At 38.4% G+C, this 14337-nt stretch overlaps 1 protein-coding gene across 1 annotated transcript; it reads left to right on the forward strand.

Annotated features, from left to right (window-relative positions):
- The first annotated feature begins 12142 nt into the window (after positions 1–12142).
- LOC138892791 (uncharacterized) lies at positions 12143–13179 on the forward strand. Its single transcript, XM_070176530.1, has 2 exons — positions 12143–12505; positions 12580–13179. The coding sequence occupies exons 1-2, from the start codon at positions 12143–12145 to the stop codon at positions 13177–13179; spliced, it is 963 nt and encodes a 320-aa protein (XP_070032631.1).
- The last annotated feature ends 1158 nt before the right edge of the window (positions 13180–14337 follow it).

A 14337-nucleotide genomic window follows, 5' to 3' on the forward strand; every position in this document is an offset into this window, starting at 1 on the left:
TATCCTTGATTCTTGATTATCTCATTACAATCATGGTTAGGTGGCAAAGTTCCTTGTAAAGGGTAAAAGCATTTGTGCGACTTTCAATTTGTATAACTATAAAAGTTTCTCATTAAGAATAAAATGAATAAAATAAAAAGTTTAAATTTAAATCTATATCCAAATATAAAAATGTATAGCGGATTAATAAAGAAAGTGTGTCAAATAATTGAATCAGATGAAGTAGTAAAAAGGGTAAAAAGGGTCTGAAAACTACAATGATATTATAAACTGAAATGCATACAATCAACTCTGAATTTATTTATTTATTTTTCAATTGACAATATTTTGTTTGGATTTTTCCACCTAAAAAAAATTAGTCTAGCTTACTAATCAGATTCCTATATAAGGAAGGGAGATGGAAAGGAAAACACAACTCGAAAGAACTAAGATAAAGTCCGAAGAAGATGACAACCAAAATTTCGAAATTATTTTGTGAAAGAGAAGACCCGTCAAAGAAGCTGTCAAATCAAGAATCCATTTGCGATTTGAAGGACCAAGAAGACACACCATTAAGAAAAGAAGATACGTTGCAAAATTTAGCCTTCTTTAAAAGGTCATTAGTATTAGAGCAGGAATTACATATAGTGTAATGGTGTATTAATGAGATCTTTTTGGAAAAATTCTAAAAGTCATTGGTATCATAGCAAGAGTTACAACCAGCGTGATAGTATGTTAATGAGATTTTATTAAAAAAACATCTATAAAATTCATCTGTATAAAAGTCAGAATGAGAATATAAAAAGTTTGTTTATACATATAGAGTTAAGCCAAAAAATGTTACAAGAAGAAATGAAAGCAATATGCAGAAGCTAAAGGAGTAAGGATAGCCGAACAAATGGAGCATAATAAAACAAAAAGAGAAAAGAGAAAACACTAGAACAATAGAAATATCACCGAAGAATTTTGAAGAATAAGATAGATATCAAAATTAATCATAAAAGAATATTTAGAAGAATTTGATCCAGACAAGGAAGAATAAATATTAGATTTAGTACAAGAATTTAGAGATATAATATTGGAAGCAAAAAAGAGTCAACCAAGTTAGAATGGTATTAAACAAAATATAAACTCGAAAACAAAATAACAAATAATCTGTTCTTAAAAAAACTTTGTTTTGTTATCGGAAAGGTAAGGACCGTTTGGTTGGTCTAAAGAGGAGATTTAGCATTAATTAACGCATTGTTTAGTTGTTATTTTTGTTTCTCATAAATGATACCTTAATAAGTTTTGCGAGAATATGTATATTATTTTATGTTTACCCTAAAATTTTATTGAAAGGCTAAACCAATTAAATTTGTAAAGTTACGCCTCAAGCAATTGAATAAATATAATTAAGTTGATCTTTGTTAATATAAGGCAAGAAAAAGATGATAATAACAACTATTAAGTGCAAGATGAGTAGAAATTGAATTGAAGTAAAAGTGAGAATGGCCAGAATCTCTTATTGAATAATTTACAAGGATGAACAGAAGTTTACTTAAGCTTTAAATGGCGATTGTAGTTTGGGGGTAGGAATATTTTTACTATTATACAAAGTGTAACCATCTCCCGAGTATTACAGTTAGCCATTATTGGTAGTATCTGTGTCACATGCGTATCTCGCCGGTTACGATTACGTGGGGTTTCGAACCGTATAATCGGAATAGCGGAACAACTGACTCGGGGTGATTGTATCTTTCGAAATGCGTGCCACTTGTCACAATTTTTAGATGCCACGTGACTCAAAAATTAAGGCATAACTTTTTTTAACCTTTTTCCTTTTCTCTCCTAGCCGTTATTTCCACGTCATGGAACCGAACCGATATCCGGTCAGGCTTATAGCTGGATTGTAACGACCTGATCGGTCGTTTTGAGATTTAACATTTCGTTCGGCGGTTTGAGACTTTGAATAGCTTCATATGATGCATTAAGACTTGCGTGTATGGTTGATTTCGATATTCGAGAGGTTTAGGATTGATTTGGAAGGGTAATTCTCAATTTTAAAGCTTTAAGTTGGAAGAGTTGACCAAGGTTTGACTTTTGAGTAACGACCTTAGAATAGGGATTTGATAGTTTTAATAGGTTCGTGTGGAAATTTTGGACTTGGGCGTATGTTCGGATTTGAATTTGGATGTTCCTAGAAGGTTTTAGCCATATTTATCGAAAGTTGACAACAATTTAAAGAATTGAAAAATTTAAAAGTTTCATCGGGAGTTGACTTTAGTGTTATCAGGCTTCGATTGGCGTTTGGTACTTCGGATAGGTTCATTTGGTTGATTGGGACTTGTATGCAAGGTTTGGTTGTGATCCGGTATGTCTAAGTGTGATTCAGACGAGTTTGGTAAAGTTGGAATGTTTGAAACTTAAGAGAAAGATTTTTTTAATCGTCGATTCTTAGTTTTGATATTATTTACTGTGTTTTGGGTCTTTGAATAAGTTTGGATAATGTATTTGGACTTATTGGTATAATTGGATGGGGCCACGAGGGGCTCGGGTGTGATCCAGGTAGTTTTGGACCATTTTGGTTGAGTTTGGGACTGTTGTGTTGCTGGTGTGCTGCATTGCTCCACAATCGCAGAGCTAGACTCGCGATCGCGGAGAAGGATTTGGAAGGAAGGCGTTTGTTCTTCGCGTTCACGTGGTCTATGCTGCATTCGCGTAGAAGGATTTAGGAGGCAATGTTTATTTGTTCATTGGGATCGCATGAGTAAGGCCGTGATCGCGAAGTGTATTATCTAGCAGTGATTTAAGTTGTCCAATTTGGGACTTTGCCCATTATTTCATATTTTGAGCACTAGATTTCGAGATGAGGAGATTTTGAAGAGCAAATTCACTACTACATTGGAGAAAAATAATTTTCACTTGGATTTGGTTATCTAACTTGATTCCCCATGGATTTCTACACCTATAACTTGGAATTTTAGAGTGAAATTTTGGGTTTTTGTTTACATTTAAGAGGGTGTAATTTGGAAATTAGGGGCTGATTTGGACCCAATTTTAGAATCTAATAATATATTTGGATTTGTGGAATTATAAATAGTCGGGATCTACCCTTTGACTCGGATTTTGGCCGTGTAGGCTTGTGTTGACTTTTGGAGATTCGACTAAAGATTGACACTTTATTATTTGGAATTGATTCTTATGGCTTTGTTTGATGACATTGAGTTTTACTTAACTAGTTTCGAGTCGTTTGGAATTGGAGTTGAAAGGGAACACAAATTGTTGTTGATTAAAGCTTGCTGGGTGGATGTAAGCTCCCGTTTGGCCGTAAAATTTTGGAGCTTTTTTTCAAATTTTTAGTCACATAATTGTTTTGTTGATTCACGATTCGGTGATTAAATGGCTTATCTCATTCAAGATAAATATTAAGATAAGACGTTTTGAACGATAAAATTACTTATTGAATTATTGAGATAAATTGAATTACATGATTAGCCATAGACTTATGTTCTCTATCTGCATTTTTATTATTATGACTTGGTGCTTTTTTTTAAATGTTGCCTTATATATATATATGAGTTTGACGATTGAATATTGTGAGAAGATGAAAATTTTGGCACCACAGATATTATGAGCAGATATTGGTTATTAATGATATTGTGTGGATCGGGTGGTATGTCGCCACGAGTATGTGTGTGGATCGGGTGGCACACTGCCACGGGTACATATGTGGATCGGGTGGTGCGCAATCATGGAAATAATTATGGATCGAGTGTTAGGTTGCAACGTTATTATATGTGGATCGGGTGGCACACCACCACGATACTTGGATTGGTACTGTTTATCAGGAGGTAGGTGATAACCCATGCTACATTGGGCCCTGTGAGTGTAGGCACTTGATTATGTGCTTAGTGAGGGGCTTATGCAAGGCACTCGTATAGTGCTAAGTGTGTGTGTGTGATAATTCAAGGGTTTTGAGCTAGGCTCCAAGACCGTGCTGAGAGTATGTGTGTGTGTTTGTGTCAAGCACTATGTATGTGCTAATATTGTATTTATTTGATGATTTAAATTGTGATCTTGTTTACTTGGGCATGTGTAATTAACATGGAGGAATAAAGTTGTATTTTTCTCGTGCTAATTGGTATTGATGTCTCTACTTCATGTTTAGTACGTGAAATCACAATTTACCTTGATATTCTAAGTGATTTCTGTTGAAAGGTTAATGTCTTGACTGATATTCCTGAAAAGCATGTCTTACCTCTAGTTTACTGTGATTCTATTGACAGACTTGATTGATGATACCATGCTCTATTTCATGCTCTATTCATGATTTATATGCTTATTGAGTTGTCAGTAGGTGTCAGAGTCGTCCTCTCGCCACTATTTCTTCGAGGCTAGAATTGATACCTATTGTGTATTGTAATTTATACTCATAATATACTTCTGCATATTTTGTGCAGGTTTTGAGAATGGTATTCACGGTATCCTTGAGCTGAGTAGGATTATTGTTGGAGACTTCGTGGTGAGTTGCGTGGCATGACCAGGTTCGCAACAAATAAAGTCCACTTTTCCTGCTTATCTACTTTTGTCTAGTGTATTTCTTTACCGAACAAATGTATTTTGATCAGTTGATTCTAATTGCTCTTGTTAAATGCTAGTGATATAGTGACACCCGGTGTTTGGGCGTTGTAGATGGTTGTGATCGTGTTTACACCTTATCATTGATTATCTAATTATGATTTATTTCACATTGTTATTTACATCATGAAATAGTTAAATGGTTTAAAACTTATATTCTTTTATTAATGTTGAGTGTTGGCTTGCCTAGCGAGCGAATTAACTCCATTACGGTTTTTGGTAGGATTTTGGGACGTGACAAGTTGGTATCAGAACTCTAGGTTCTAAGGGTCTCACTAATCATGAGCAGACCTTGTAGAGTCTTGTGGATCGATACAGAGACATCAATATCTATCTGCAAGAGGCTATAGGGCTTTAGGTACTTTCACTTTCTAGATTCCTTATTGTGCAGCTTTAGTTCGTCTTGAAGCCTACATCTTCAGTTCCTTCATATTCGTTCGTATGCAATTTTGAGTATTCGATATCATTTGGGCACCAATGAGTGTGATGATGCTACAGAAGTGGCACGGGATGTTTTTCCCGGTGTTATAAGGGTAGATTACTATTATTAGTTTGTGAAGTCGTTTGTATCTATTGTAGCTCTAGTTTTGGTATTTCCCACAGGTACGAGGCCTTACACAGTGTATTATAATACTTCACACGTTGGTCTTGCGCAGTGTTGTTGAAGAATGGTTGGGCGATTGTTCGTGTGTCGCAATAGTTGGAACCTCATGAGAAGGATTATAGGGTCATGATCTGGATTTCAGTATTTGTTCTGGTGGAGGAGAGGCACTTGGCTGTGGATGTTCAGGATTTGGCTTATGGATTTGTGATATTGGATATTTTTGAGCTTAGCGGAGTTCTTGCTTGTATGGTTGCGCGGTCGTTCTTGTTTGAGCACATCGGAGCTCGTCAGTGTGATGATCATCATTTGCTTGTCCTTAGGGATGCGGTGTTGCGGAGTAGTGCTAAGGAGCTGGTCCTCAGTGATGACGGTGAATTGCAACTTTTGGGTTGGATTTGTGTTCATGGTGTTGATGGATTGAGGTAGTCCTCTCTAAGGAAACTCATAGCAGGCATCATTCTATTCATTCAAGTAGCACATGGATGTATCATGGTTGGAGCAGCATTATAGGTTTTGGAGGTAGGATTATCACAAACCTTGAGGAAGTTTGATGTTATTTGGGTCACTGTGGGCAAATGACTAAGTATGTAATTTCATTTTGGTGGTGACTTCTTACACCTTGAGAGTTTGAATTTGACGAGAAAGGGTTTGTTTGAGCTACGAAGGGAATGCGAACGCTTGATTATCATTTTGGTGTGTAACACAACCTTGAATTTTGAATGTGGTTGGATATTTCAGTTGTTCATTGGCGGGATATATTATGATTGGTGCAACATAAGCTTATGAGGAATTCAACTGAGTAACAGTGTGAGATCATGGTAGCTAAGAAGAAGAAGTCATTGTTGGTTCTTAAGTTATGTGATTGTGACTTAGAGCCAAGGGTGGGAGTCTACCATCAACTTTGGATCACATGGTCATGCGTTGTTATAGATTTTGGACTAAGGGATGCTTGCGGGTTAGATATGATTTAAGGAGGATGACCTCGAGGATGATGCAAGCAAGGAATTTACCGGACGTGTGATGTATTACACCTTATGGATATAGGGAGGTTGTGGAGCGACTCATGGTTGATATTTCTTGTGGATGTTACGGGTAAAGAGAAGGTTTGATCGGTTCCTTCTCTTTGAGTATTTATGTGCTAACATAGCACTAGTTGTTCGACATGTTTGGTTGTGCATTCAGAACTAGGTCTGAGTAGGAGACTCTCGAGGATGGTTATAATAGGTTCAGGATTTGATATGTGGTGTCCAAGGATTTTTAAATTTATGTGTGACTAATGATTCAAGATCTGCATTGGATTGCGAAAGGGATTCGGGGTATTTCTGTATCATTATCTATTCTACGATGCAGTGTTGAGAGGTAAAAGAAATAACTTCAATTCGTAGAAGGTCTCTTCATAGTGGGCGTATCGATTTGAGGTACTAATGGTGCATGATAGGGAATAAAGTGGCTTATGGGCCTCTAGATAATGTGGTTTCATGTTGAGGTCACTTGGGATGAGTTTTGGTTGTGGTCCATAGTGTACTGGGAGGAGAAATGTTATCTTGAAGGAAAATCAAAGGTAGTCTGAAGAAGTGTCAGTTTAGCACTGGATTGGATTAACATGGTAATAAGGATAATATATTCCTCTGGTATATTAAAGCTTTACATGCGCTTTTGGTGGTAATACTTTTGGGTTTGGCAGTCTGCATGACTTGGTTAATTTAGAGGTATTCCGTTATGATGGCTTGATTATGTGCAAATAGATTCCGAAGAGTATGTGATGACTTTGACCACGACCTGCTGTTGGTGTCTTCTACAAGCACGAGAAGATTGTTACGTGTTGTGATTTTCTCCTGAATTGAGCTACGTGGGAGGTTTCTGGTCAATGGAGTATGTATCCTATTTGTGATGCAGAGTTGATAACGAGATTATCGTGTGTTCGCATAATAATATGATAGATCCAGTGAGCTATATGGAATTGGGATTGAATAGACCATGTTGAGTTTCAATTGCTGAAAGGAAAATCATGAGTTCTAGACAGCATGGGAGATTTTTTATGTTTAACAGAATGCTAGCATTATCTGGTACCGCCTAAGAAGCATGTGTGATGTAGAAGACGCATTGCATATTGGCTTGCGAAGGCTTGATTTGTACCCCAAAGATCGCATGGTTGCTAACTGTTGATGTTCAGATTTTGCCACTCGGCGCGGAAGATTTATGAAAGTAATTCTAATGATGTGATTATGTATGCGTGATGTGGTAGTCACCTAAGTAGGGGAGTTAGAGATCCAGTATGGAAATTATTGTATTCCTGATTTTTAGAGACTGATTCTCATAGAGGCAGACTATTTCATTAGTTAGGGATTGTGGAAAAGTGTTAATGGTTAGGCAACTGATTGTATGTGTCATGGATTTTTGGAAGCTTATTTACTTAGTTTGGGATGATCTGGATCGGGTTGGAGGCCCATTAGTAGGCCTAATGAGAATGTGTGTTTCACACTGGATTGGATTTGCTTACTCCGTGCAGTGTTTATTATGGGTGTGTCATTGGGTGGACTTTATCTTGTTCATGCACTGATCTATTTCATATGTTAGTCTCTTATGTATAGTGGGTTGTGAGGCTACTTGATTATTCCTACACATGTTGTGGCCCTGTTCAGGCCTTGTGGAATTGTTTGGGCAAGATGGCTCTTGATATGATTTGCTTATTGCACCTTAGTCGTGCTTGGTTTTTCCTCTATCACATTATGTTATCCATCTCCCCATGGTTATGTTTATGCAATTTACGTGCTTGTTGTTGATACGCATGTGTTCAGTGAATATGGGCATTATGGCTCGATAGGTATTCCCATGTGGATTGATATGTTTGGATCGGGTTGTACACCACAACAAAGTTATGGGGGATACCATTCCTTATGTTTATTTTATGTGTTTTATTTTTCCTCCGAGGGATGAGTTCATGGCATTATGCTTTTGTTGGTATACCTATTAAATGTGTTGGATAAGTTCTCCTATTTGATTTTCTTTCTATTATTGATCATAAACGAGTTATTGCTTGTTTGGCGCACGGATCGCGACGTATGACATGCTTGATGGTATTTGATGTGGCCTATTAGTCGAGCAGCTTGTACTGTGTGAGACGAGGTTATTGAACCTGTAATCAGTGCAATCCGATTTATATGAGGAATATTTGGAAGAAGAATGCCGTTAATCAGTTCAGAATTTGGCAATGATTCCTGTTGGGTGAGAGAACTCTATGACTTATTGATATGGGGTGATTATGAGTTTCTACACGTTTTCTTCATCATTAGCAGTGTTGTGAAGGTTTGACACAATGGTTTTATTTGATGTGATGCATATTATTGGTACCGGGTTTGGTGATGAGCAGTTATTATGGTCGAAAGATATTGCTATGGGCATATGAGCGATGGGGTACATCGTGTGGTTACATATTGAGAGCGTACTTATAGCTTGATGCAACTTGTGGGGATTGATATAGTGTGTGTATATACAAGAATCAGATCTTGCATGGAATTTCGGATGCTGGAATTTAGTTCTAATACTAATAGGCTAAGGTGGAAGAGAGAATCTTCAGTCTGGACTGTATTAATAGGCTTATATGATTTTAGGTGATGAGAGATCACCCATGGGTATGTGTTTGATGGGTTATACAGTAATTTGTTAGCTTTGAAATATTTCTTGGCATATTTGAGGACGAACATATGTTTAAGTGGGGGAGAACGTAATGACCCGACCGATCATTTTGAGCTTTAGCATTTCGTTCGGCAGTTTGAGAATTTATGTAGCTTTATATGACGCATTAATACTTTCATGTATGGTTGGTTTTGATGTTCCAGAGATTCAGGATTGATTTGGAAGGGTAATTCTCAATTTGGAATCTTTAAGTTGGAAGAGTTGACCAAGGTTTGATTTTTGAGTAAATGGCCTTGGAATAGGGATTTGATGGTTTTAATAGGTTTGTATGGTAATTTTATACTTGGGCATATATTCGGATTTAAATTTGGACGTTCCTAGAAAATTTTGGCCCTATTTGTGGGGAGTTGGCAATTTGAAGAATTGGAAAATTCATAAGTTTGACCGGGGATTGACTTTAGTGTTATCATGATTTGATTGGCATTCCAGAACTTCGAATAGGTTTATTTAATTTATTGGGACTTGTGTGCAAAGTTTGATTGTGATATGGTATGTCTTAAGTGTGATTCGGATGAGAAGGATTTTTTTATCATCAATTCTTAGTTTTAATATTATTGCGGTGTTTTGTGCCTTTGGATAAGTTTGAATAATGTATTTGGACTTATTAGTATGATTGGACCAGGTCCCAAGGGGCTCAGGTGCGATCCATGGTAGTTTCAGACCACTTTGGTTGAGTTTGGATTGTTGTGTTACTGGTGTGCTGCAGTGCTTCGCGATCGCAGATCACGGAGAAGGATTTGGCAGGAAGGCGTTTGTTCTTCGCGTTCGCGTGATCTATGTCGTGTTCTCATAGAAGATTTAGGAGGCAGTGCTTGTTTGTTCATCGCGATCACATTGGTAAGGTTGCGATCGCGAATAGTATTATCTGGCAGTGATTTAAGTTGTCCAATTTCGGTACTTTTCCAATTATTTTATATTTTGGACCCTAGACCTCGAGAGAATTGGATTTTGAAGAGAAAATTCACTACTATATTGGATGTATGTAAGTTTCACTTGCATTTGACTATGTATCTTGATTCCATATAGATTTCTACACATAAAACTTAGAATTTTAGAGTGAAATTTTGGGATTTTGTCTACAACTTTAAATGGTGTAATTTGGAAATTTGGGGGTTGGTTTGGACCCAGTTTTGGAATCTAGTTACATATTTAAACTTGTGGAATTATGGGTAGTCGGGATCTAACCCTTGACTCGAGTTTTTATCATGTGAGCCCGGGTTGACTTTTGTTGACTATTGGATATTCGATTAAAGATTGAAGCTTTATTATTTGGAATTGATTCCTATGGTTTTGTTTGACATTATTGAGTTGTACTTGACTAGATTCGAGTCGTTTGGAGTTGGATTTAAAATGGAACACACTTTTTTGTTGACTAAAGCTTGTCCGGTTGAGGTAAGTCTCTTGTCTATCCTTGTAAGAGAAAATTCTCCCCATATATGATCTATTTACTACTTGTTGCTTGATTTAGGAGCCATGTACATGCGGGGTGACGAGTGTATATGCTTAGATAGGTTATGACCATATGCGATAATGTTTGGCTTATGATTATACCTTGTTTAGACTATGTAGACTTCTTATTCATGTGTCATTGGTTTTATGACTACGTGATGACTTGAAATTGTGGCTTAGAAGCATGCTTGAGGTTATGACTTATTATATTGGGCATAAATAATTGTTTGCCATATTGAGCTTCTTTGTCGAGCCATAGTCACATACTTATTTCATTAATTCATGATCCGGTGGTTAAATGGCTTATCTCATTCATGATAAATATTAAGATAAGACTTTTTGAACAACGAAATTACTTATTGAATTATTAAGATAAATTGAATTATATGATTAACCATAGCCATCTTTTAGCCTTATGTGCTTTATTCTTAGTTATATTATTATGAGTTGGTGTTTTTGTAATGTTGTCTCATACACACAAACACACACACACACAAATATATATATATATATATATATATATATATATATATATGACTTTTAGAGTTGAATATTGTGAGAAGATGAGTAGTTTGGCACCACAAATATTATGAGTGGATATTAGTTACTGATGATATTGTGTGAATCGGGTGGCATACCGTGACAAGTATGTGTGTGGATGGGATGGCACGCTACCACTGGTACATGTGTAGATCAGGTGGCACGCCGCCACGGGAATAATTATGGATGGGGTTGCATGTCACAACGTTATTATATGTGGATCGGGTGGCACGCCTCCATGGCACTTGGATTAGTACCGTCCCTCCAGAGTCAAGTGATAACCCATGCTACATTGGGCCATGTGAGTGCAGACACTTGATAGGTTCTTAGTGAAGGGCTTATGCCAGGTACCTATACAGTGCTCTGCGTGTGTGTGTGTGTGTGTGTGTGTGTGTGTGTGTGTGATGATTTAGGGGCTTCGAGCCAGACACCGACAACATGTTGAGAGTATGATTGAGAGGTATTTATGCTACGCACTGTTTATGTGCTGAATTTGTGTTTATTTGATGATTTAAACTTTGATCTTGTTGATTTTGGCATGTATAATTATTAAACAGTTTGGCGACAGTTGTGTGATTGGGTTGATCCTTGCATCTATTACTAACCTGTTTAATTCTTTGTTTCTTAGCGAAAAATCGTAAAAAAATGGAAGATAACGATGTCAACATCGCACACAACATTGAGACCCAATGAAATCATCCTCAATATAAAGATTCGACCAGTGATACCCGCAATGAGGAGAACGTAGCAACAACGGTCCATGGCGGGCAATATCCATGATACATTTGGGAGGCATCTCCCGATGATGCTAAAGACGAGCACGTTGCGAAAATAGTGAGAATCCTTAGGGAACAACAAAAGGCTATTATGAGCCATCTCTCGTGACAAGATCAGGTCATGACAGAGTTGAGGCAAGTGTTGTTGGGTGCTTCCAACAATGCGAATGGAAGAGGTCCAGTTCCTCCCGATGCTCCCACAAACCAAACAACACAAAGGGTTGATAACAACACCCCGAGGGGTGAAGTCGGCTTTGACGAAGCTGGGGGGGGGGGCAACGGATCTGGTAATAATAATGGGAATGATCCCTTTAAAAACGAACTCATGCGGTTTATGAGGAAAATAAACGCCCGAATGGACCAAATCCCGGATGCGCCGCTAGTGTTGAAAGGACCGGATTCAAAGAAATACATTGAGTTGCCGTTCAAACCAAACACGACACCGAAGTTAATCCCGTAGTGGTTTAAAATTCCAGATATGCCAAAATATGATGGAACTTCAGATCCTCAGGAGCACATCACCACCTACACAACAGCGGTGAAAGGAAACGACTTAGCTTCGCCTGAGATTGAGTCAGTCTTCCTGAAGAAGTTCGGGGAGACCCTTACAAAGGGGTCCTTGACATGGTATTCACTTCTACCCAAGCACTCAATATATTCCTTCGAGATGATCACAAATTCTTTTATCAAGGCCCATGCCGGGACCAGGAAGGTGCCGGTACAAAAGGCCGATATATTCAGAATTGCACAAGGAGAGTCTGAATTATTGCGAGAGTTTGTGTCCAGATTTCAAAAGGAAAGGATGCTTCTACCGGTCATGCCAGATGAATGGGCAGCTGAGGCATTTACTAAGGGGCTGAACCCGAGGAGCTCTAGCGCTTCCCGAAAACTAAAAAAAGTCTGCTCGGGTTCCAGGAAACAACATGGGCAGATGTCCACAACCGCTATGAATCGAAGATAAGAATAGAGGATGACCAACTCGGTTTCCTGACATCAACCAAGGGTCGGTATCGAGAGAAGAATAAGGAAAAGTTGAAGGATGATTTCGATGTAGATCGACGGTCTCCTAAAGGTCAGTTTTTGCCCTACGAAAGGGTCAAAAGATGTGGAAGAGGTTTCCGATCGGCGAACAGGTTCACTACCGATAGGAGAGTTGACCGTGGCCGAAATAACAGATCGTTGAAGGACAAAGAGATATCAAGCTCCCGAGATTCCACCTACCCCAGATTGTCCGAGTATAACTTCAATGTCAGCATAGTGGAACTGGTATCGGCGATGAGGAGCATTAAGGAAGCACAGTTTCTGAGGCCGATGAGATCTAGTTCCAGTCAGAGGGATCCTAATATAATGTGTGAGTATCATGGAACTAACGGTCACCAGACTGGGGACTGCCGATATCTGCACGAGGAGGTGGCAACATTGCTGAAAAATGGCCATCTCATAGAGTTCTTAAACGGCTGCACTAAAAATAACTACGGTCGCAACCGGGATAACGCGGAACCCTCGATGACATGAGAAGATCCTCCTTGTCTAACAATCAACACGATTTTTGGAGGTAATGATATTGATGGTGTGACCTTTTCAGTAGCAAAGAAAAAAAGGGTATCAGTGACTCATAGCAAAAGACTCCAGAAAGTCGCCAAGGATGATATCACCTTCACGGAGGAGGATGCTGATGGATTCTTACTACCGCACAATGATGCCTTGGTAATTTCTCTTAATGTTTTAGATTTTAAAATTAAACGTGTTTTGGTGGACCCGGGGAGTTCAGCAAATATTATCCAATGGAGAGTGCTGGAATAAGCCAGGTTAACCGAAAGCATCATTCCGGCCACAAAGCTCCTCGCTGTGTTCAACTTAGCAAGTGTGACAACCTGAGGGGAAATCCTGCTGCCCACAAATGCTGAAGGGGTCATGAAGACGACCCTGTTTAAAGTAGTAGACGATGACATGTGCTACAACATTATTCTTGGAAGAGCATAGATACACGAAATGAAGGTTATGCCATCAACATACCATCAACTTCTGAAATTCCCAACTATAGAGGGAATTAAACAAATAAGAGGAGATCAACCGGCGGCAAGGGAAATGAACACGATTTTGGTTTCCATTGGTAAAGGGAAGGAACATGCAACATAGCAATTATAGGAACAAATGCCTGTTCCCGAGCAAAACGAAGTCGACAAAGGGGAGGAGCCGTCAGAATCGTATCATGTACCAAGGTATTTCCTGGTACCAGAAGAAATGGACGCAACCAAAACCACAGCGGAAGACCTCGAACATGTCGCATTGTTCGATAAGTTCTTAGAGAGGAAGTTCCACTTGGGGACATGATTAAACCCCAAGCTCATGTCAGGGTTTATAGAATTTCTTAAATTTAATGTTGATTGTTTTGCGTGGTTGCATGCAGATATGACTGGTATTTTGCTAGAGGTGGTTGTGGACAAGATAAGCCTAGATCCCACCATCCCTCCAGTAAGGCAGAAGAAATGCCCAATTGCCGAGGTTAGAAACGGGTTTGTTAAAGAAGAGGTAACTCCATTGCTTGATATCGATTTAATCCGGGAGGTAAAGTATCCTGACTGTCTAGCTAATGTAGTAGTAGTAAAAAAAGAATAATAAATTTTGCATGTGCGTAGATTATAAGGATATGAATATGCCGTGCCCAAAAGA

Source organism: Nicotiana tomentosiformis, chromosome 5 (genome assembly GCF_000390325.3).
Source record: "Nicotiana tomentosiformis chromosome 5, ASM39032v3, whole genome shotgun sequence".
NCBI lineage: Eukaryota > Viridiplantae > Streptophyta > Magnoliopsida > Solanales > Solanaceae > Nicotiana > Nicotiana tomentosiformis.

Bases quoted from the DNA above. Each gene is read 5' to 3' on its own strand.
- LOC138892791 (XM_070176530.1), top strand. From the start codon at position 12,143: ATGCCAAAATATGATGGAACTTCAGATCCTCAGGAGCACATCACCACC. The intron at 12,506-12,579 runs GCATTTACTAAG...CTCGGGTTCCAG, and splicing joins CAGATGAATGGGCAGCTGAG to GAAACAACATGGGCAGATGT.